At 42.3% G+C, this 25,259-nt stretch overlaps 1 protein-coding gene across 4 annotated transcripts in view; it reads left to right on the forward strand.

The window, feature by feature from the left end:
• Positions 1-97: 97 nt before the first annotated feature.
• The window catches only part of ZBTB24 (zinc finger and BTB domain containing 24), a 33,151-nt gene continuing 7,989 nt past the window's right edge, over positions 98-25,259 (forward strand). For 2 of the 4 annotated variants that reach the window (XM_066373488.1, XM_066373489.1), the window contains exons 1-5: positions 98-246; positions 926-1,902; positions 4,922-5,089; positions 5,607-5,690; positions 7,154-7,237. In XM_066373488.1, the coding sequence (XP_066229585.1) occupies positions 954-1,902; positions 4,922-5,089; positions 5,607-5,690; positions 7,154-7,237 (1,285 nt within the window). In that variant the 5' untranslated portion in view covers positions 98-246; positions 926-953. Of the gene's footprint in view, positions 247-925; positions 1,903-4,921; positions 5,090-5,606; positions 5,691-7,097; positions 7,238-25,259 lie in introns of those variants that run through there. The other 2 variants (XR_010750062.1, XM_066373490.1) reach the window with 2 other exon arrangements.

Here is a 25,259-nt window from a genome sequence, read left to right on the forward strand (position 1 = left end):
AGGCCCCGCCCCAACCCGCCCGCCAAGCCCGCGGGGGGCGGCTCCGCGGGCCACGTGGTCCGGCGTCCGCCCGCTGTCCGCTCCGGCGCCGGTGCTTCCGGGTTGGCGGCATCACGGTGGTGAACGCTCAGGAACAGAAGCTCCGGCGGGCGGCGCAGGCGCCTCAGCGGCAGGTCCGGTGCCGGTGCGCCCGCCAGGCCGCCGGTGGGCTAGCCGCGATCCACGCGTCGCCGGGCGCCCGGAGAGGTAAGTTCATCCCAGACCTATTCTCCGTGGGGGTGGGACCCGGGGCCCTGACGACCCCTCCTCAGACGTCCCCTCCCCGGTCCGGCCCGAGACGTCCCCTCCCCGGTCTGGCCCGAGGGGCTAGGGCCCGGAGGTGGGAGCCTGTCCTGTGCCCCGCTCCCAGCTCGACGGCCCCTGGGGCTCAGGGACTCGTCCACTCGCCCCTCTGCGCAGAGCGCGGTGTGGCGCCAGCCGTGGGCGGTCCGTGTCGAGCTTCTAAAGCGAGGCCCTGGGCGCCTAACATTATTATTTAATTGCAGCTACCCCAGAAATATACTCCGCACATGTACATTTTCATATTTGTTTTCCCAGAACAAAATGGTTAATGTGTGAGATCCAGACACCATAGTTCTCATTGTGATATTTGTGCAACTATGGAAAGTTAGTGCTGGGAGGGCTTTTAGGGATGGTTGATCCCAATTCCTTCTTGTCTTAAAGGAGAAAATAGACCCCGAGAGGTAACCATGGGTGTTGGGAAGCCGCCCAGCTTGACAGTGGTACAACAGGAATGAGAACCCAAAGCTCAGTTTTTAAATAGACTTAAAAGTGGTAAGTGGTTTAACAATGTGATGTGAACAGTAGGTTTATTTGGTCTAATATTAAGCTTACTCCTTTTTAAATATTATTTTCTTTATTTCAGGCTTAATTAATGCTGGCTTCTAAAGAAAATGGCAGAAACATCATCAAAACCTTCTGGGCAGCTTGTTGTACACTCTGACACTCACAGTGACACTGTCTTGGCCAGTTTGGAGGACCAAAGGAAGAAAGGTTTTCTCTGTGACATTACTTTAATCGTGGAGAATGTGCATTTCCGGGCCCACAAAGCCTTACTGGCTGCCAGTAGCGAGTACTTCTCTATGATGTTTGCTGAAGAGGGGGAGATCCCCCAGTCCATTTATATGCTGGAAGGCATGGTAGCTGACACATTTGGTATCCTTTTGGAGTTTATCTACACAGGTTGTCTCCAGGCCAATGAGAAAAGTACAGAACAAATCCTGGCTACTGCTCAGTTACTAAAAGTCTATGACCTGGTAAAGGCATACACAGATTTTCAAAATAACCATAGCTCCCCAAAGCCAGTGACTTTGAACACAGCTGGTGCTTCAGTGGTTATTTCTAATCGAAATGATCCTCCAAAGCGGAAACGGGGAAGACCAAGAAAAGTCAACAGTTTGCCGGAAGGGAAATCAGAACTGGCTGCTGAGGAAGAAATACAACTGAGAGTAAACAGTTCTGTTCAAAACAGACAAAACTTTGTGGTTGAAGAGGGAGACAGTGGCATACTGAATGAGCACATTGCAGCAACAGAAATGGAAGAACCTGAGTCTGCTTGTGATCCAGATAGAGTGGAGGGAACGCCTGCTGCAAAAGGTGAGAACTGTGATGCTAAGACCCAGGATGGGCAGGACCACCAGACTCGGTATAGCAAGCGGAGGATTCAGAGATCCATCAAACTGAAAGATTACAAACTTGTTGGGGATGAAGACGACCAAGGTTCAGCCAGGAGGGGCTGTGGAAGGAGAAAGCGTCCCATTGGCCCTGAGGCCCGTTGTAAAGACTGTGGCAAAGTCTTCAAGTACAAACACTTTTTAGCAATCCACCAGAGGAGCCACACAGGTAATTACATTTTCACAGTTTATTTGAATGTGTTTTCAAATAGTGATGATAGTATTAGTTTCCATTTGTTGTGCAACTTCTAGGTCATGCCTTTATACATGTTATATTGCACTTGGTTCTCACAGCAGTTTTGTGAAATAGATTATATTATCCTCATTATACAGATGAAGAGCCCAAGTCCTAGAAAGCTTAAATAACTTGCCCTGGTCATCCATTTGGTGACAGAGCTGGGATTTGAACCCACGTAGCCTTATTCCAGAAACACTCTTATTTGTAGTTGTTGGTTCAAGGCTATAATGCGTAGGTATTGAGCTCTAGCCAAATTTATTCTGCTTTCTGACACTTGAACACTCCTCATCTTAATCATAGCTATGCTTTTTGTCAGTGTGGACCGCTTTCTCATTTAGCTGTCTAGCTGTAATCTAGCTCTTAAGAGTCTTCCTTTTGGTCCCTCTATCCCAGTATTGACCAAGAGACCCTTCTGTGATGATGGAAATACCATCATTAGATATAATGCTGTCCAATATGATGGCCACTAGCCACACGTGGATTTTGAGCACTTGGCATGTGGCAAGTGTGACTAAGGAACTAAATTTTTTATTTTATTTTATTTATTTTTTGTTTTTTTACCAAGAGAGACAGACAGAGAGGGACAGATAGGGACAGACAGACAGTAAGGGAGAAAGATGAGAAGCATCAATTCTTCATTGCGACACCTTAGTTATTCATTGATTGTTTTCTCATATGTGCCTTGACATGGGGCAGGGGAGGTGCTCCAGCAGAGTGAGTGACCCCTTGCTCAAGCCAGCGACCTTTGGGCTCAAGCCAGCGACTAAAGGGTTATGTCTGTGACCCCATATTCAAGCCGGCTTGCACTCAAACTGATGAGCCCACACTCAAGCTGACAACTTTGAAATTTTGAACCTGGGTCCTCTGCATCCCATGCGGAAGCTCTATCCTCTGCACCACCACCTGATCAGGCCTTTAAATGGCCACCATATTGGACAGTTCAGCTCTAGCCAGAAATCCTTTCTTTTTTTTGACCCTGTCTTATACATACCCTAACTCACTCTGCTTTGGGTTTGATTGTAGTTACTATTTAAATAGTCCTCAAATTACTTGTAAGTTTATGTGTAGGTACTGGTGCTTACGTAAGTCTTCTCTTGTCCAGCAGCTTGCTGTCATCTGACCCAGCCACGTGTAGCATGTGATTCTGAACTGGCTGCATTTTAGAATCACCTAGGGAACTTCTAACACTACTAGTGCCTGGACCCCACCCCCCAGAGCTTCTAATTTAATGGTCTGGAGCCTTAGTAGTTTTAAGATATGGGAAAGCCCTGAATTCTGGTTTTTCAAACAAAGTAAACACTTGGGAAATATTTGGTGAACTATAATACGGCATAGTTTAAAGAGTTAAATAGTTCTATAAGATTTTTTAAGGAAACTAGTACAAAGGACTTTTCCTTTTGCCCCAGTACTCTGCAAGTTTCCATTGAGTCGCTTTCCATTTTCAACTGGGTCTTTCTGGAAACTCTTATCTTTCAGGTCCAGAGAGTTTCCTGAAACTATTTCGTAGATGATTTTGGTTTTCTCTGCTCTCTTTCCAGAACTCCTATTATTTGGTTGTTGAACCTCCTGGACCCGTCCTCTAACTTCCTTATCTTTTCTTTTCTGTTTCCCACCTGGGAGATTTCCACTTATTGTTTCAGCCCATACCGTTTTTCTATTTCTGCTCTCATTTTTTCACTTCTAGTTAGTTACTCTTTTTACTTTAAATTTTTTTTAATTTTATTAGAATCCTTTTTTGTTGTTAGTTTTACAGTGTAGTAATCTTATGTCTGTGAATATGTTAGTAATAATATTGTTATTATACTTCACCTTGGGCAGTTGCCTTTTTTCTTCTTGTTTTGGCATCTGTTTCAGCTACAGTACTAGAGGCCTACCTTAATTGATGATCTTTTAGAAAATCATAATCTTGTAATAATGGTTTCCTAAAAGCTACTGGCCACTCTGTAGGTATGGAGGGGGCCTGTAGACAGTGGCCTCGCTGGAGGTGGCATGGCTGGACCCCTCTTCCTTGCTGTTGCTCTTACCTTGGGCTCGTCACATTCCAAGCAGGATTCTCCACTCTCCCACCAGGGTGCTTTAGGCTCCACACTCTGGTGTCTAGGACAGGAGGGAGAAGAGGACTGAGGCAGTCTAATCATCCCAAACTCAAACTTTGACCTGCTCTCCCTGTGGTCCTCCCATGCCACTGTACCGGGAGACTTCTAGCCCAGAGAACCTTTGTTTTACCCTCTGCAGAAAACAGTTTCCCCATCTTCTCTTGGGGAGAGGGCAAGTCTCCTGACTCTGGGAGGTATGACACTGGATCTGAGCTGTCCAGCTACCTTCGGAACATCTGTCATTTATCCTCCTTACCACTATGTTCAGAGGTAAAAGCTGCCACCAATTTCTGAGTCTTATGGAGGCTGTCTTAAAAATTAGGTTGTGCCTAACCAGGCAATGGCGCAGTGGATAAAGCGTTGGACTGGGATGTGGAGGACCCAGGTTCAAGACCCCGAGGTCACCAGCTTGAGCATGGGCTCATTTGGTTTGAGCAAGGCTCACCAGCTTGAGCCCAAGGTTACTGGCTTGAGCAAGGGGTCACTCGGTCTGCTGAGGGCCCCTGGTCAAGGCATATATGAAAAATCAATCAATGAACAACTAAGGAGCCGCAACAAAGAATTGATGTTTCTCATCTCTCTCCCTTCCTGTCTGTCTGTCCCTATCTGTTTCTCTCTCTGACTCTGTCTATGCCACCAAAAAAAAAAAAAAAAAAAAAATTAGGTTGTATCTCAGCATTTCTCATGCTGGCATTAGAGTCACCGGTTGCAGCTTGCAGAACTTTACTGCTGGTATTGTTCCTTTGGATAGGTGCCTTTTAAGAGAAATCCCTTTATTGTCATTTTGATTTGGGGGTAAACAGAAAGATGTGCAGATTCTTGCTTATACCAATTTTCTGGGGCTCTTATTCCAGGGGAGCGACCTTTCAAATGTAATGAGTGTGGAAAAGGCTTTACCCAGAAGCACTCCCTGCAGGTCCACACCCGGATCCACACGGGCGAGCGGCCGTACACCTGCACTGTGTGCAGCAAGGCTCTCACCACCAAGCACTCGCTGCTGGAGCACATGAGCCTGCACTCAGGTAGCCGAGCTTGTACCAGTGGGCCAACTACCGCCCCGTTCCCATTCCTGGGGTGGGCATTACCGTGATCTAAATAGTCTCTTCTCAACCTGGTGTCATTTCCCACATGGTGTCATTGAAAGACAGAATTATGCACCTGTCAGAGTGTCATTTAGAGTTCTGCACAGCATCGAGCCTTAAACTAGGGCTTATTATAAACTGGCTGCTGGGAGTTCAGTGTGCAAACATGTTTTGTTTAGCCACTAGAACTTAGAATTATTTTACTTTGGATACCTTTATGGGAAACTAGAATTCTCCAGTTTTACCCCAGTCTCCACCACTCCTTATAGCCTTATATACTTATGCACATTTATGTTACTTGTAGCAGACTCTGAAGGCATTTGGGTTTGTAGCCAAGAGACTTATACCATTTGTAGAAAATGGGACCTGGGTCCATTGTGATATTTGCCATTTTAGTGATCATCTTGGTTCTTTATAGTTTTTGTCATGTTTTAGTGTTTTATTTTTTATTTGGCAGGACAGAAGTCTTTTACCTGTGATCAGTGTGGAAAATATTTCAGCCAGAAAAGACAGCTAAAGAGCCATTACCGAGTTCATACAGGTACAGTAAAGTGAGAGAAAAATTTGGATTGGTAGGGGAGAAATGCAAATACAAATTATTTCTGAAAATTTTCATTTATGTTGTAGATTATTTTATGAGTATTTAGGAAAAAATCTTAAAAAGCAATCTAAATGAGATGTTCATGTGTTATTCTAAAGTACCTGTGATTTGTATTTAATTTTTATACCACAATTTTGGTGCCACACATGGAAACCCCTAGAGCAGGGGTCCCCAAACCTTTTACACAGGGGGCCAGTTCACTGTCCCTCAGACCATTGGAGGGCCAGACTATAAAAAAAACTATGAACAAATCCCTATGCACACTGTACAGATCTTATTTTAAAGTAAAAAAAAAAAAAAAACGGGAACAAATACAATATTTAAAATAAAGAACAAGTAAATTTAAATCAACCAACTGACCAGTATTTCAATGGGAACTATGCTCCTCTCACTGACCACTAATGAAAGAGGTGCCCCTTCCGGAAGTGCGGCGGGGGCCGGATAAATGGCCTCAGGGGGCCACATGTGACCCGCGGGCCGTAGTTTGGGGACCCCTGCCCTAGAGCATTGGTATTTTTTAAAAGTGCCACTTGACTACGAGATGCTGGTGGATTGATGGTACCTATAGAGAGATGTCACCACCCCATAGCTGTCAGTCCAGGCTTTCTCCAGCCTAGCTCCACCCACTGGCCTTTTTTCTTTCCTGACAACTACTAAGAAATGAATGGGGAGTGGGAGTATCATCTGAAATTAATTGGCCATTGTCATACCAGTGCTTCAAGGGAAAAAAAAATGATATTTAGGGAGACTAGAAGGGTCCCAGCTTTCTTAGGAAGCAGTAAATTGAGATGCATAGGAAAATATTAACTGTTTCCAAATTGATTAAAAAATTATGGTGATCTTATTAAAGTACCATATTTAAAGTGATTCTTTTTCAGGGAAGTGCTTTAACACAAATCACTGAAGAAATGCAGGGAGAGCATATATGCACTAACACTTTGTTTTTCAAGAGAACACATCTACTTTTATTTATTTACTTTTTCATAAATCCACGAGTGACGGGTACAGCATTACACAGATTCTGTGTCCAATGACCTTGGCAGAAAGGTTGCTTCACAATTGTTAGGAACTGTCCACTGTTCCCATGGGCGCAAATTCCTTTCCCCGGGTGACTCTGGTTTTCAGTTTGCCACCAGGTGTCACTGTGTTGTTCTTTGCTTTGTATACATAAGCACATCTCTTGGTCTGGATAGAACTCAGTTTCATCTTGGGCATAAACACCTTCAGTTTTAAGAAGAGCTGTGTGTCCCTTTTGGTTCTGGACTCCCCACTTATAGCCAGGAAAAATGGCCTTGGACCTCGGCCTTCTAGACACATTTGTCGTTATAGAAGTCCTGTTCCCGGCAGGCCACCATCAAGATGGCGGAAAGACGCACTGACACTTTTTTTATTGTTGCGACAAGGCCACTCATTACCGGAATGTAACCACTGTCATCGCAAATTCATGGACGTGTCTCAGCTAAAGAAACACCTAAGAACACACACAGGTAAAACCCCATCCCATCCTTCCTTTCCAATTACTCTGTTTTCAGAAGGTGAAGAATGAAGTCCTTGGAGTCCTCCTCAGATTGTTTATTGTAAATTGGGTGGGAATTTTATAATTGTATAAGCCCAAGGAGAGTGCTGTTAGCATTTGTGGGGAAATCACATCTCTGTAGATGAGCAAATCATATTACTGAGCACTTTGATCTAGGGAAATTTATCTGATGCTACAGAAGAGTACAAGCCTGAGTCTCGTTCCATGTTTTACTCTTAATTTACTTCAGCATTTAAGATTATAAAGGTAATTTTTTTAGAAATGGGAGCAAAATTAAACATACCAAGGTAACACAGGCAGAGGATTTATTTTCCACTTTCTCTCCTAAAACCAGTACTTATAACTTAAACATTGTTACCTCCAGAAAAACCAGGTTCAGGAATAAAGAGGAATCGGGATCAAATAGGGCAAGTCAGATTCTTTCAGTTAAGATCAGAAGAGTAAAAATGTGGACCTTTTAGGTCTTTGGGTAGGAGTATTTAAAAATAAACCTGTTAAATTTCTAAGAAAAGTATTGTAAGTAGGTTAATTATTTAAGGTTGTGTTAAATTGTCTACTAAAATTATATATCAGATTGGTTTATGTTGCTTGAATGTTTTAAAAAATGTCTTTCTTAAAGTAATTTGCTTTTTAAAATACTTATAGGATATGAGTTTAGTGAAAATGGGTCTCTATATACTTTTTCTACAGTCATTATCATTAATATAAGTTCTCTGAAATTTATTTTATTTTTTTAAGATTTTATATTTATTGATATTTTTCCTTTTTTTGTGAGAGAGAAAGGGACAGACAGGAATGGAGAGAAATGAGAAGCATCAACTCATAGTTGCGGCACCTTAGTTGTTCATTGATTGCTTTCTCATGTGTGCCTTAAACAGGAGGCTATAGCAGAGCCAGTGACCCCTTGCTCAAGCCAGCAACCTTCGGCTCAAGCCAGCAACCTTGGGCTTCAAGCCAGTGACCTTTGGGCTCAGGCCAGTGACCATGGGGTCATATCTATGATCCCACGCTCAAACCAGCGACCCCACACTCAAGCTGGATAAGCCTGTGCTCAAGCCAGAGACCTCAGGGTTTTGAACCTGGATCCTCAGCATCCCAGACTGATGGCTCTATCCACTGCGCCACCACTTGGTTAGGCTATTTATTTTTATAGAGAGGGGAGAGAGAAAGGTGGTTGGGGAGGGGGGAGTGGGAAGCATCAGTTTGTAGTTGCTTCTTGTATGTTTCTTAACAAGGCGAGCCTGCGGCTTCAAATTGGCGACCTCAGTCTTCCAGGTGGATGCCCCATCCACTGTGCCACCACAGGTCATGCAAGTTCTCTGAAATTTAATTCATCCACTTAATACATATTTACTGAATAGTTACTGAGTACCAGGTACTGCTCTAGGTCCTGAGGATATAGCAGTGAATGAGGTGGACAGAGTCCCTGCTCTTGAAGGGCTAACATTTGAACAAGGAAGACTGAGAACAATTGTGTGACATGTTAGGTGAGGGTTAGTGTCATGAAGAGCAGGGTAAGGTAAGGGGACAGGGTGAGGAAGGGGAGCTGACCTTTTATGTGGGGTCTTGTCTGGGAAGGCCTCACTGATGAGGTGACATCTGTGGTGGAGATCTGACTGTAGGAGCGAAGAAACCATTGCTGCTATCCAGGAGAAGAGTTTCCTAGGCAGAGGGAATGGCAGGTACAAACCCTGAGACAGGAGAGTTTCTGACATGCTGGAGAACACCAGTCAGCAGGAGTGGCTGAGGCAGAGAGAGCCAGAATGGGGAGAATGGGGAGGAATGGGGAAGGTGCCATTAGGGGCAACTGGAGTCCATGCAAGGCAGGGGTTCTCAGCGAGTGTGCTTCAGTCACCCGAGAAGCTTTAAAAAGGAGTAAGAGATCCTGATTGAATTGACCTGAGGAATTGGAATTGGCATTTAGAAATGCCAATTCAGGTGATTCTAGAGTGCATTCAGGCCTAAGAACTTTCAAGGCCACAGTAAAGACTTTAGATTTAATTCTGAGTGAGATGACTTTAACAAGAGGATTGACATGATGTGACTTAAGACTTTTTTTTTTTTTTTTCCTTTCTTTTCATTTTTCTGAAGCTGGAAACGGGGAGAGACAGTCAGACAGACTCCGCATGCGCCCGACCGGGATACACCCGGCACGCCCACCAGGGGCGACGCTCTGCCCACCAGGGGGCGACGCTCTGCCCATCCTGGGCGTCGCCATGTTGCGACCAGAGCCACTCTAGCGCCTGGGGCAGAGGCCACAGAGCCATCCCCAGCGCCCGGGCCATCTTTGCTCCAATGGAGCCTTGGCTGCGGGAGGGGAAGAGAGAGACAGTGAGGAAAGCGCGGCGGAGGGGTGGAGAAGCAAATGGGCGCTTCTCCTGTGTGCCCTGGCCGGGAATTGAACCCGGGTCCTCCGCACACTAGGCTGACGCTCTACCGCTGAGCCAACCGGCCAGGGCCAACTTAAGACTTTTAATGTGGGCGTGCAGTGAGGCAGGGTGGAGGCACCCATTGGAAGGGTGAAGAGACCCATAGGAGGCTCTTGCAGTAATAAGGTTTGGTGGAGTGTGGCTGCGTTGGAAGTGGTGACAAGTGGGCCAATGTTGGATGTATTTTGAAGGAAGAGTCAGTGTGATTTGCTCCTGATGGGATGTGAGGTGTGAGGGAAAGGAGAGGCAGAAGAAAAGGGAAGGGTGAAAAATGGGGAAGACTGCGGGAAGAGCAGATCAAGAGTTAGATTTGGACATGTGAGCTCTGAGATGTCTATTTGATATCCAAGTGCAGCTGTGGAAGAGACAGCTGAATATGTATTTTGAGCTTGGAGTTCAGGGGAGACATGCTAACAGATGTAAATGAACATGCTTCCACATCTGCCAGTAAATAACGTGAAGCTGTGAAGAGAAGACCTCAGGAGAGGGAGGAGGTAGAGAAGAGCTGAGGCACCATGGTTATGTTGAGGAGTGCCAGAGATGAGACATTTCAGCTTGGTTTTGTCTTCTGAGGTTAAGGGTTAATAAAGTTTCTGGTCTTATGAGACATTGTCTAGAAATGGTGATAAAAAGGAACAGAAGTCCTTTCTCCGTAATCCTAGTAAACTCTTCACCCTATACTTTGAAGAGAAGCAGAAGAGGGAAGTGGAAGATGTATGATGGGTAAAAAAGGGAGTCATAAAGCTCTGTAAAGTGGATTGTTATGACTTACAAATAAGAAATCAAACCCATCAAAAAACTGGGCTATTGAAGAATAGGGATTATAACCACCTGCCTCTAGCACAGAAAATATGCATACTGTCATTGGCAATAGTTGCCATACTACTTCCCTGCTCCCTAGACAGACTGGAAAGTGTAGGGAGAGGCCACCTGGCAGAGTTGGCGCTCACTTCTGCAGCTAGTGGTGTGAACAGACCTTAGCTGGCAGGTTATGCTAGATAGCCAGGGCAGGAAGCGCCGATGGCAACAGTGTGGGGGAGCACACTCAGAAAACTGAGAGTATCATCTTTTAGCTTTTCAAGTACAAAACTGTGAGTTAGGTGTCCTGTGCCAGACCCAAGAAGTCAGAGATAAGTAAGAAGTGCTCTGCCTGACTGGTGGTGGTATAGTAAAGGATCGACCTGGAATATTGAGGTCACCAGTTCGAAACCCTGAGGTTGCTTGGCTCTGAGCTCAGGCTCATCAGCATGGGGTCGCTGGCTTGAGCAGGGCATTGTCTATAAGATCCCAAAGCTTGCCAGCTTGACCCCAAAGGTCACTGGCATGAAAAGCCCAAGGTCAGTGGCTCAAACAAGGGGACACTGGCATGGCCCTGGTCAAGGCAGGTACGAGAAGCTAAATGTACAACTAAAGGAAAAGTAACTGAGTTGATATTTCTCACCCTCTGTTTTCCTTCCTGTTTCTCTCTCTCACTCTCTCTCAAAAAAAAAGAAAAGAAATGCTCTTTTTTTAAGAGAGCATCTTCATTGAGGGAGATGGATGTGTTCTGAAATGGAGGCAAACCCTGGCCAGTTGGCTCAGTGGTAGAGCATTGGCCTGGCATGTGGAAGTCCCGGGTTCAATTCCTGGTCAGGGCACACAGGAGAAGTGACCATCTGCTTCTCCACCTTTCCCATTCCCCCTTTTCTTGCTCTCTCTACTCCTCCCACAGCCATGGCTCCAAAGGTTTGAGCAAGTTGACCCCGGACATTGAGGATGGCACCCTGTTCTCGTCTCAGGCACTAAAATTGCTCTGTTGCTGAGCAACGGAGCAGCAGCCCCAGACGGGCAGAGCATGCCCCAGTGGAGGGCTTACCAGGTGGATTCTGGTGGGGACACATGCAGGAGTCTGTCTCTCTGCCTCCCCACCTCTCACTTAATAAAAAAAAATTTTTTTAAAGAAAGAAATGGAGTAAGGCTTCAGGCAAATAGGCAGTGCCTGTGAGGTCACCACAGCTTGGGCTTTTATACTTAGATCTTATCTCTCTACCTGGATCTGGTCAGGGACTGAGCTAAACCAAGCCAATCACGGGTCTGATAAACCAGTGAATGTATTAACTTTAAAAAGAGACTATAAGTTTCTAGTGCCACCTTCCTTACAATTGTGCCCCATATCCAAAGACCAAGTTAGTGACCATAAGATTACTTGGTAAGCGGAGGTAAAGTTCAGGGAATTGGCACAGGCCATGGAGCAGTCTGGTGAGTGACCTCACACCCCATAATACAGTAACAACCCTCCATTCTCCCTCTCCCTTGTTTGACTTCAGATAAACACTGGTTCTACCTGATGGGCTCTCACATGTAGATTCCCTGCCTAGTAACACATCATCCAGTTAATTAAGTCATAGCTTTTATTCACAGCCTCATTTTGTTGAAATGGTCTTGAAGCTTCACAGATCTCTTCAGTCATGTATGCCCAGACCCCGTCTTAGTAAGATCTGGGGGCCCCTCACTGTAGCATACCGTTACAGAATCTGCATGCAATCTAGTAAGAGTCTCAGCATGATGCAGCCCTACAGAGGTGAGAACACATTGGCAGAAATGATTTCCTTTCCCTGGGAAGCTCTGGGGCAGCATCTTAGAAGAAAGAGCTGAATCTTGAAGCCAGAGTTAGTGCTGGATGGACAGGAGAAGTAGAAAGAGGTATTTCCAGATGAGAACAGGGTGCGCGGAGCTTGAGGATGTGAGAAACCGGTGTCCAAAGGCCGCAGTGAGGAATTCTGTGAACAGCTGGAGTGAGATTGCTGACAAGGGCAGGGGATGAGGTGGGTTCGGGGAGATCTCTGGGCAGAGAAGAGGCATATTTTGATTTGCACATTAGAAAGAACTCAGGCAGCCCCAGAGGACGGACAGAGAAGGAGGATCCTGGGGTTGACCCAGTTAGCAGGCTCTTTGGTGAAGAAAGATAAATGCCTTTGGGTCAAGGGAGTAAAAAGAGGACATGTATTTAAGAGTTTTATCTGGGGGAAAAAAAAATCACTACAAAACTGGGCAGGAGACAGAACTGCCCAATTGTGAAAAGATGTTTGCACAAGGATATTCACCTAAAGTAGGATTGTTTATAATGGCACAAGCTTAGACACTGACTCGGCATCCATCAGTAAGGGAGTAGTTTGGTAAATTTTGGACAGGCTGTACAGTGAAACACAACACAGCCTTTTAAAATGGTAGCATGGCTTCTTTGCCATTACTGAGCAGCATGCACTCAGCACTCTGTCTAGCTTGCCTCTGTGTTTCTAGATTCTTTCAGCTAGTCTAATCCAATAGACATGAGAAAGGTTAACAAGGGAAAATAACCCAATTTAATTACATATGTATATACTGGAACCCCATGTACATGAGAGAGACACAGACCCCACAGCCCTGAGTGAATCAGAGACAAGTTAGAATGAGCTACCTGGCATCCTGAGCCAATGAATGAGGAAAGGTGCCTTGGGGCTTCAGAGAGGCGGAAGGTCATTCACAGGATGTTAATAAGAACAGATGTTCAGTAATTAGAATTTTGTCCTGCCCTGTAGATAGGTAATAAAAAGTTATCTGTGGTAATAGCCCTTTATGGGCAAGACCCCAAATTTAAATTCTTTAAGAGGAAGGATAAGTTTTTCATGAGTTTACAGGGTCTCGCTTGCCTTCAGCCCAAAACAATTAACATGCCAAAGTGGCACATTCTTGGGAGGCCGGTTCTGAACCCCTTCAGTCCTACCTTTGACCCTTTCTCAGAAGTTTCACATTCCAGATGTTGAGTTGATAGATTGTTCCATATCTCATTAAACCTGCCTCAGTCTTAAAAACAGGTCAGTTCAGTTAAACAGTTGTTATCTTATTTCAGGAGTGATGATGCACATGGGCTCCAAAAATTAGGCCTGTGGTGCAAGCAGTCATGTATTCAATGAGGCATGTCCATAAAAACAAAAATAGCAGTTAATGACTGAAGCAGACTATAATCCTGGGAGATTTCTAAGTGTCTGGTTTGATGCATCTTTAGATGGAGTATAAGTAGGCAATCACAATTGGATGGATTTTCCTGGTCTGCAATTTGAGTGTGTCCGGTGATCTTTCTGTAACAATCACTGAGATTGTCCATATGTGAGCTATTGTGATGGTTTCTCTGAAGTTTATGTCAAGTTGTCCCAGTTCAGTTCACGTGAGTGTTGGGGAAAGGCAGTTTTGTTCTCAATGATTCCAAGTCAGAAAAGTCTCCCAAAACAGGGAGAAAGTATTGGAAACGTTAGTTTGGAAAGGCATAGCCAGATATTAAACAAAATTAGAATTTAGGATCCAGTCCAATTTATAGGTAGGAACAAAACCTCAAATGGCAGTGAACAGCACTAGAATTTAATATCCACAAAGGCATATTACTGAAATGTAATCTTCTCGCAAAAATCACTCCCATTTTTACCAATGATAGCCAATTTAAGACTAATTTGTTTGTAAAATAAGTATAGTTTGAGTAAAATTGACCAGTTATTTACATACGAGTAGCAAAAATGGTAATTAACCCAAAGGCTCTTTCAAATCTACTTTGTTGGAATTTTTCATAAAGAATTTTCAAATTGAACTTTAAAGGGCCTCTAGGGGCCAGAAAAGCCAAGGTAAGAACTGACCTAAATCTGATGTTGCCTATAATTGGATAGATTATATACATTGTTGGATAGATTATATCCATTATTGGCCTACAATACCTCTCTGTTTAGATTTGGGTGAGTTCCTCTTATGGAAGTCCCCAGAGTATCTTGAGGTTCCTGAACCTGCCAGGAAGTGACCTTCTTTGCTCACCTTGTAAGGCTGCTGAGAACCCTGTAAGCAAGGTACTAAACCTGTACAGTATTTTCAAGGGTTTTATTGGCTTCCATTAGTCAATCTTAATGCCTCAAGCTGTCTAGTCATGTCTTAATTTATGCATTTCTCTCTCAAATACGACATTTTAGTCAAAGCCTCAGGAATATAACCAGTGTTTCCAGTTGTATCCTGTTACAAGGAGAAGAGGTTCTTATTGAACCTATGCAAATAACAGTAATGACATGAAAATAAAACTACTGAGAGCTTCTGAAATAGGGAGGCAAAAATAAATGTTTCAGTTCTGCTCACAGAGGTATAATTTAACAAATTGTTGTAAGTCATAGATAGTTTAAGAGAAACAAGTTTGCTTATATCTGGAAAACAAAAGATTTTAAAAATCAGCTATATGCCCTGGCTGGTTGGCTCAGTGGTAGAGCGTCGGCCTGGCGTTCAGTAGTCCCAGGTTCGATTCATGGCCAGGGCACACAGGAGAAGCACCCATCTGCTTCTCCACCCCTCCCCCTCTCCTTCTTCTCTATCTCTCTCTTCCCCTCCCGCAGCCAAGGCTCCATTGGAGCAAAGTTGGCCTGGGCACTGGGGATGGCTCTATGGCCTCTGCCCCAGGTGCTAGAATGGCTCTGGTTGCAGCAGAGCAATGCCCCAGATGGGCAGAGCATCGCCCCCTGGTGGGTGTGTCGGGTGAATCCCGGTCGGGCGCATGGGGGAGTCTGTCTGACTGCCTCCCCGTTTCCAACTTCAGAAAAAAATACAAAAAAAAAAAAAAAAAGCTATACTTCAAACAAAATGTCATAAAAATTAAAATCCTCCTCCTCAGTTTAATTAGTCCTATGTAATTAAAACTTGTTCTGCTTGAATCAAGTTTTTGTATACGTTCTCTCACCCTTGCCCGATGATTATGGGCAGTTGGGTCATCGATGATTCCAAAAAGGTTGCCATGCCTTTGTCACAGCTCAAATAATTTGTTCAGTGAAATGGGTACCTTGATCACTGGAGAATGTGTAAGGTGTTCCCCCAAGTAGGAAACCCAGTTTCTTTGCCACTGTGAGAGTATCAGCCCTGTAGAAAGGGAAGGCTTCAACCCATCTGGAAAACATACAACAACAATGTATTGACCCCAGACTAAGTGTCAGCTTAAACGTACTGTGGTGGATGAAGGAATACAAAACTGAAAAACAGGGTTTGCCAGGGAGCTCAGAAGAACCAAGCAGCTTTCCTGCGTTACCCATAGCCCCAACTCTTTGTTTAATTTATAGCTATTGTTAACCCATCTTAGTTTCTCTGATTTAGGAATAGGCTATTGCCGAGGCCGAAGTACAGAACTGAGGGGTCATTTTTGCAGAAGCAGAATGGACTTCATCCACATGTACCACAGTCTTCATAGATTTTGTTGCCTCTGCCTTTAAATGAAAGTCAGCTAGGGCATTTCATATACAGAAGGTACCTTTTACTATTAGGAAGATTCAGTTTTCTTAAGTAATCAAAGACTTGATTAAGGACGTAAAACAATTATTTTGATAAAACACGGAATCTGCTTTCTTAGACAGAATACTTTTCACAGTATCTTATCAGGAGCTGACCAATGGTACTTTTTAACAGACAGAGAGAGAAAATGAGAAAGTGTGACAAACTCTAATTTTGCATTAATTTACTTTCAATATTAAAACTTATTTGCTTACTTAAATTGATTCTGATCTTATTCAGCTTAACCATATAGAAAATTTTCTTTTTTAAAATTCCTTTTCATACTGTGGCCAGGTAGCTCAGTTGGTTAGAGCATTGTCCCGATATGCCAATATTGTGGGTTAGATCCCTGGTCAGGGTACACACAAGAATTAACCAGTGAATGCATAAGTAAGTGGAACAACAAATTGATGTTTCTCTTTCTCTCCCCCTTCCTTTCTCTCTCTTAAAAAAAAAAAATCAATGAAATAAAATTCCTTTTCACAAATCTTTACAGCTTTCCTTGCCCAATTTAGTTTGTCTCTTCTCATTTAGAAATTCACAACATACTTTAGGACAACCATTTTCTTTTAATTTCTTCAAAAATGCATTTCTGGCCTGACCAGGCAGTGGTGCAGTGGATAGAGCATCGGACTGGGATGCGGAGAACCCAGGTTTGAAACCCCAAGGTCCTTGGCTTAAGCGCAGGCTTATCTGGTTTGAGCAAGGCTCACCAGCTTGAGCCCAAGGTCACTGGCTTGAGCAAGGGGGCACTCAGTCTGTTGTAGTCCCCCCAGCCCCCATCAAGGCACATATGAGAAAACAATCAATGATCAACTAAGGTGCTGCAATGAAGAATTGATGCTTCTCATCTCTCTCCCTTCCTGTCTGTCCATATCTGTTCCTCTCTCTGTCACACACACACACAAATGCCCTTCTGTACCTTATTCCTTCTTTTATTGAAAGTAAAAATTCCTTCCTTTCTGATTAATTAGAATTCTTAACCCTTTGTATATGATTCTCAAACTACTAGGCTGTTCTTCTGAAAGTAATACCAAATAATAATTGAATGTAAACTATAAATGAAAACCAAAATTTATAAAAAGAATTCTTAACCATTTGAATCCTTAATTTTTATTGACAACTAAAAAGTAAGCAAGTAGCATTCCTTAGATTGGCAAATTTATGACTGTATTTCATAACCTTTAGAAACATAGTTTTGTTTTTTGTTTGTTTTATTGGTATTTTTCTGAAGTGAGAAGTGGGGGGCGGAGGCAGACAGACAGACTCCCACATGCACTGGACTGGAATCCACCCAGCATGCCCACCAGGGGGTGATGCTAGGCCCCTCTGGGGCTTTGCGCTCCACTGCAATCAAAGCCATTCTAGCACCTGAGGCTGAGGCCATGGAGCCGTCCTCAGTGCCCGAGCCAACTTTGCTCCAATGGAGCCTTGGCTGCAGGAGGGGAAGAGAGAAATAGAGAGAAAGGAGAGGGGAAGGGTAGAGAAGCAGATGGGCACTTCTCCTGTGTGCCCTGGCCAGGAATCGAACCTGGGACTTCTACACACTAGGCTAACGCTCTGAGCCAACCAACCAGAGCCAAAAACTTTTTTATTTATTGATATCAGAGAGAAGGAAGAGAGAGACAGAAACAAATATCTGTTTCTGTATGTGCCTTGACTAGGAATCAAACCAGTGACTTTTGCCTATTGAGACAATGCTGTACCAGCCAAGCTATCTGGCCAGGGCAAAGATTTTATTTATTGATTTTACAGAGAGGTGGGGAGGGGGTTGGAGCAAGAAGTATCAACTCATAGTTGCTTCACTTTAGTTGTTCATTGATTGCTTGTCATATGTGCCTTGACCAGGAAAGCCTAGGGTTTCCAACCGGCGACCTCAGCGTTCTAAGTCAGCCCTCTATCCACTGCACCACAGGAGGCCAGGCTAAACATAGGAACTTTCACTGGCAATATATTTCCTAATGTTTAGAAACATATGCTTCCTCAACAAAGCAAAACATATATTCATTAACAGATCCAAATTTATCTTTATTTATTTTTTTAATGTTTATTGTATTGATCCTAGAGTAAGAGGAATGGAGAGAGGGAGAAAGAGATAGGAACATCAGTCTGCTCCTGTACGTGCCCTGACCAGGGATCACACCGACAGCCTCTGTGCTTTGGGATGTTGCTCTACCAGTTGAGCTATCTAGCTAGGGCCCAAATTTATCTCGAAATTTTTCTGTTACAAGAAGTCAAAAGTAGATAGACTTATTTAATAATTAATCTTTTGGTATTTTATTTGGAAATGATCTAGATATTCAATAAATTTTTATCATTTAACTTAGTAAAACTCCAAGATTTCAAGTTACCAAAGTATTTTGGGGAACTAAGTACACATACTATAATACATATGATTATTGATAAAAAGTTCTACTTAAACACCTATTTTACTTAACATCTGTTAAGTATATCAGTCTTTATAAACTGTGTTTAGATACCCATGGAAACTAGGGGACATCAGAGTCAGTTATCCCAAGCTGTGTTTCCTGTTGACATATTTTGTACCAGAGGTAACATGAACTTTTTTTATAAACCAGATAAAATAAAAGTTTCATGTTAAATTCTCATATCTCTAAAGACATCAGTTTTGCTTGACCAGTGGTGGTGCAGTAGATAAAGCATCGACCCAGAATGCTGAGATCAGCGGCTTGAAACCCCGAGGTTGCTGGCTCTGAAAGGCGGGCTCGTCAGCATGGGGTCTCTGGCTTGAGCTGAGGTTGCTGGCTCTGAAAGGCGGGCTCATCAGCATGGGGTCTCTGGCTTGAGCTGGAGATCATCCACACTATCCCAGAGCTCGCCAGTCTCTGAGCCCAGTGGTCACTGGCATGAAAAGCCCAACGTCCTGCTGACTTGAGCAAGGGGACACTGGCATGGCCCTGGTCAAGACACTTATGAGAAGCTAAATGCACAACTAAAGTGAAAGCAACTACGAGTTGATGCTTCTCACCCTCTCTCTCCTTTCCTCACTCTCTCTCTCTCAAAATAAAATAGAGCCATCAGTTTTAACCAAAATCAAACCAACTTTTATATAAAATATTTTCTCAGATTACATGATCCTAAAAAGCATATAGATTAGTTCTATTATATTTTGAGAATTTTTATATAAACACTTGTTTAAGCCAATTAAATTCAGCTCTTTTATGAACTAGCAATACCATCTGGAGGTAGAAAACATTACTCAACATACATGAACATGCAGACAGATGCAAACAGAGACCTCCTTGGCTTTAAATTTTTTTAGTTTTATCAACTCAGATGAACTAAAGATTTTTCTTATTAAAATTTGTGGAAAAGATTTTATGGAGGTTATAGGCTAGATTTTGGGCAAAGGTGCTTTTATAGTCATTTGTATTTTCTTTTAACTTTTTCCCTTTTTTTGTTTTCATTCTTGGGAATTGGGGGTGATAAAAGTCAGTGGCTTTAAACTGCCTCTAGAGCTGCATTTCTGGTTTTGCAAAGATTTGTAAGATAAGGACAATTGCTCTCAATTCCCAAAGAATGGGGTTGTAACTTAAGTGACATCATGGGTTACATCATTCCTGATTTGCTTCTTTCCCTCTGGGTACATAGTTATATTTCTAATCTTAGTTATTCAATTATTTCAAATGTCATGTTTCAGCTGAGTCAAACAGTAACCATTTCTGGCAGGACTGCCTATTACATGGACTCAAGAGGGTACAAAGGTAATTACCTTCCTAGTCATTCCCTCTGATAGCCAGAAGAAAGAACTGACAGTCTGTATGTCACAGGCAGGCAGAAAGTCAAGCCCAGCCCTAGGACAAAGGCAAAAGTTATCCCTGGGAGAAAGGATCAAGAGCTATTTGGTCTGGATTTGGGAAGGAAGAAAGGGACAGTGTGAAATTGTATTTTTCTCACTGGGCTCAGGAGATAATCTATTTATAAAAACTTTTGAGGATCCTCTTTGGGTTTAAGAAATTTTCAAATTTACTCCTTGGCCTTAGACCAAGGAGTAAAAGAAATCTGAGGACAGTCACTTGTAAGGGGTAACATGTCTTACAGTACTTTATTTTAGGTACTTCATATCTTTAATTTTTTATTTTGCTTATTAAAACAAATCTTTTACAACAAATCTTTTGGGGGGGCTCAAATTTTTTTTTATTAATTTTAATAGGATGACATTGATCAATCAGGGTACATAGGTTTAAAGAAAACATCTCCAGGTTATTTTGACATTTGATTGTGTTGCATACCCCTCACCCAAAGTCAAATTGTCTTCTGTCACCTTCTATCTGGTTTTCTTTGTGCCCCTCCCTCCTCCTCCCCTCACCTCTTCCCTCTCTTTCCTCTCCCCCTCTGTAACCACCACACTCTTGACCATGTCCCTGAGTCTCATTTTTATCTCCCACCTATGTATGAAATCATATAGTTCTTATTTTTTCTGATTTACTTATTTCACTCTATAATGTTATCAAGATCCATCCATGTTGTTGTAAATGATCCTATATCATCATTTCTTATGGCTGAGTAGTATTCCATAGTGTATATGTGCCACATCTTCTTTATCCAGTCATCTATTGAAGGGCTTTTTGGTTGTTTCCATGTCTTGGCCACCGTGAACAATGCTGCAATGAACATGGGGCTGCATGTGTCTTTACGTACCAGTGTGTTTGAGTTTTGGGGGTATATACCCAGTAGAGTGATTGCTGGGTCATGTGGTAGTTCTATTCTTAACTTTTTTATACATAAATTTTTATTAATTTTAATGGGGTGACATCAATAAATCAGGGTACATATATTCAAAGAAAACATGTCCAGATTATCTTGTCATTCAATTATGTCATTCAGTCTGACTTGGCATCACCCAAAGTCAGATTGTCCTCCGTCACCTTCTCTATTCTTAATTTTTTGGGGAACCACCATACTTTCTTCCATAATGGTTGTACTACTTTACATTCCCACCAACAGTGAATGAGGGTTCCTTTTTCTCCACAGCCTCTCCAACACTTATTATTACCTGTGTTGTTGATAATAGCTAATCTAACAGGTGTGAGGTGGTATCATTGTAGTTTTGATTTACATTTCTCTAATAGCTAATGAAAATGAGCATCTTTTCATATATCTGTTGGCCATTTGTATTTCTTCCTGAGAGAAGTGTCTGTTCATGTCCTGTTTCCATTTTTTATTGGATTGTTTGCTTGTTTGTTGTTGAGTTTTATGAGTTCTTTGTATATTTTGGATATTAGGCTGTTATCTGTGCTGTTGTTTGAAAATATCAACTCCCATTTATTTGGCTGTCTATTTTATTGTCAGTTTCTCTTTGCTGCGCAAAAACTTCTTAGTCTGATGTAGTCCCGTTCATTTATCTTTGCCTTTACTTCCCTTGCCTTTGGGGTCAAATTCATAAAATGCTCTTTGTAACCATGAGTTACAAAGGTCCATGAGTTTAGTACCTATGCTTTCTTCTATGTAGTTTATTGTTTCAGGTCTTATATTTAGGTCTTTGATCCATTTTGAATTAATTTTAGTACAAGGGGACAAACTGTAGTCGAGTTTCATTCTTTTGCATGTGGCTTTCCAGTTTTTCCAGCACCATTTGTTGAAGGGCTTTCTTTTCTCCATTGTGTGTTGTTGGCTCCTTTATCAAAAATTATTTGACCATATACATGTGGGGGGTTTTCTGGGCTTTCTATTCTGTTTCATTGGTCTGAGTGTCTGTTTTTCTGCCAATACCATGCTGTTTTGATTATCGTGGCTCTATAATATAATTTGAAGTCAGGTATTGTAATGCCCCCAGCTTTGTTCTTTTTCCTTAGGATTGCTTTGGCTATTCGGGGTTTTTTATAGTTCCATATAAAACCTGATGATTTTTTGTTCCATTTCTTTAAAAAATGACATTGGAATTTGGATGGGAATTGAATTAAATTTGTATATCGCTTTGGGTAATATAGTCATTTTGACTATATTTATTCTTCCTACCCAAGAACAAGGAGTATTTTGACTGTATTTATTCTTCCTATCAAAAAACAAGGCCATTTATGAAAAACCATCAGCTAACATCATATTAAATGGCATAAAACTGAGGATTTTTTCCCTAAAATCAGGAACAAGACAAGGTTGTCCACTCTCCCCACTCCTATTCAATGTAGTGCTGGAAGTTCTAGCCAGAGCAATCAGACAAGAGAAAGAAATAAAAGGCATTCATATTGGGAAAGAAGAAGTGAAGGTTTCATTTTTTGCAGGTGATATTATCCTATACATTGAAAACCCCAAAGACTCCACAAAAAGACTACTAGATACAATAAACCAATACAGTAAGGTCGCAGGATACAAAATTAATATCCAAAAGTCCATTATAAAGTCCTATATGCCCAACAATGAAACATCAGAAAACAAGCTCAAAAAAATAATCCCCTTCATGGTTGCAACAAAAAATAAATAAAATACCTAGGAATAAACATAACAAAGAATGTAAAGGACCTATATAATGAAAACTACAAACCATTGTTAAGGGAAATCAAAAAAGACATAATGAAATGACAACAAATTTTTAAATGAAAGTTTAAAAATGTTAGAAGCCTGTGGTGGCTCCTGCATACCTATTAAAATAGGTATTCTGTTTATTTGATTTGGAAGCCCTTGCTTTTAAGTGCACTTTTAAATGATCTACTCTAATTGAAACATTCCTCATAATTACTATTGTAAGCTAAGGTTATAATTTCTTTTAGGGCTGGCAACAGTTTGGTAGGACCTTAGCCATAAATGGAGTTTAACCCACATTTCTGTCTGGCCATATTTTGGAGCTTCCAACCTGATAGTTACCATGTCAAGTTCTTAGGGCATAAAATTTTTATCTTGTCTTTAGTAAGATTTTGCCGTATTTTTCTTCTTTAGCATGTCTAATTAATATTGCTTGACAGGTGGATTTACATGGCATCTATTTTACCATATTAGGCAGGGGAAATGTTTCCCAGACACCACGTACACGCTCATAACACAGGTAAAAGAGATGCAGTCTCTTCGCATAAGACATGTTGAATATACAGTATACCAATTTTCCTATGAACTTTTACCTTAATTCCTTCATCTCTTATATTCCTAACTGTACCCTCCATTAGGACTTGACCAACAAGTTTTGGTTTTACAGTACTGGCCAGGGAATTGATTCCAGCCAGACATAATAGCCATTCCCATAAAACAGGTAAAATTGACATAACTTTTTTACATAAAGCCCGTTTAAACATCTCAGTTTCCATAGTTTTATCAATTTTTATAGTTCTATATTACCTCACCAATAGATTTTTATACTACAATTCATAGAATTCTCATATCAGGGAGTTTTTGGAAATTTCTCTATTCCTTGACCATATTACCTACTTTGTATAAAAAGACTTTGAGTACCTAATGAGGGGTCAGGCTAACAGACCCTGGTACTCTTGTTAGTTTTTAATTTGATTAACTGGCCTAACTGCTGCCTTAAGGATTGCTGGTCAGACTTCTTGTTATACTGATAAAAATCTTCATCTTTTTAAACTTTTCGAAGTGAAGTAAATAGAGAGGATTTGTTTGGAGCCCATTAGTGTTGGGGGACCAACAGGGAACTGCTTTGGCCCATCCACCCTTTGGTAGTGCTGTATTAAAACATTTGTTTTGGCCCTGGCCAGTTGGCTCAGTGGTAGAGCGTCGGCCTGGCATGCAGGAGTCCCGGTTCAATTCCTGGCCAGAGCACACAGGAGAAGCACCCATCTGCTTCTCCACCCCTCCCCCTCTCCTTCCTCTCTGTCTCTCTCTTCCCCTCCCGTAGCCAAGGCTCCACTGGAGCAAAGTTGGCCCGGGCACTGAGGATGGCTCCATGGCCTCTGCCTCAAGCGCTAGAGTAGCTCTGGTTGCAACAGAGCGATGGCCCAGATAGGCGGAGCATCGCCCCCTGGTGGGCATGCCGGGTGGATCCTGGTCGGGCACATGCGGGAGTCTGTCTGACTGCCTCCCTGTTTCCAACTTCAGAAAGAAAAAAAAAAAGAGAAAAATGGGGAAAAAAAACACATTTGTTTTAACTCCATCAATACCCATTTTATCCCAGTTTTTAAAAATAATCATTTAAAGATTTTCAACCTGCTGGGACTAGTTTTTTGTTTCACTCTGATCAGTATTTTCTTTATTTACCTATTTTTTAATAATTCTTTAAAAATTTCTACCTTATTGGGAAGAGTCCCTTGACTCTCCTCCTGGCCTCTCCCAGTTCTCTTGTTAATTAAACTGATGGTTTTCTTTGCACTGTAAGACCCACCTAGGGAAGCTAAGACTGCAAATGTAATGGTTTCTTTTTATTAAGGGAGTATTGAAGACTAAGTGTTATATTTCTTTGTATCCACTTTTAAAATTTGGTCTTTCCATAGGTACCAATAAAAAGGTGTTATGAAGAAAGTGCTCTAAAAATTTTCTAATATGTTTTCCATTTGAAAAGATCCATCCTCTGGCCTTGACTAGTAGGATCTTAATAGTGTCTCAAACCAATAAGCCCTTCTGTGGTTTAACCAGTGGCCACACTAGAGTGTAAAGAATTCAGCCCTCACAAGATCCAGAATGTTCACTCCCAGAGTACTCTAAGTAAAAAGCCCTTTGTTGCTGCAAGTGGGCAAGCTGCAGAGATTATGTGACAAAGGCCCCTTGTAAACCGGGACCCCTCATGAAATTCCTGATTGCTGGTGTGGTTGGACAAAAAGACAAAGTTGCAGCTGCCAGGAACCCCCAGTCTATTTGGCGGCAAGTGCATGTGGATAAGTGCACCTTCTGGGTAACAGAGACCAAAGAGGGGGTGAAAACCAAGCTCTCAAAACAGAGAACAAGACAAATGACAGACAAAACTGTGACTATCTCTGGGAGGAAAAGATCAATAAAAACCAGGAGTACTCGTACCAAATAACCAGAAGTCAGTCACTGAGCCCAAGGAACTAGTTCCTAAATACTTTCTCCTAGCTTTAGAAAAGAGGAAAAGGACTTGCACCACTCTGCAGGTAGAGATCTGCAGTCGGCCTTGGCAAGAACCCCTGCCTTCGCTGGCTTGTGCTAGAGGTCCCGGGGTTTTTCTCCTGCAGCAGCTTCAGGGTAAGTAGTGTCCAGCTAGTGAAGTGTCCTACCCACAGCACCAACTGAGGGGGAGAAGAAACTTGACCCTTCCAGGTTCTTTTATAACAAGCAAATAGACCTGAGACAGATTTATGAGATGACCAATTTAAGTGCATT

The sequence above is a fragment of the Saccopteryx leptura genome, chromosome 3 (genome assembly GCF_036850995.1).
Source record: "Saccopteryx leptura isolate mSacLep1 chromosome 3, mSacLep1_pri_phased_curated, whole genome shotgun sequence".
Classification (NCBI taxonomy): Eukaryota; Metazoa; Chordata; class Mammalia; order Chiroptera; family Emballonuridae; genus Saccopteryx; species Saccopteryx leptura.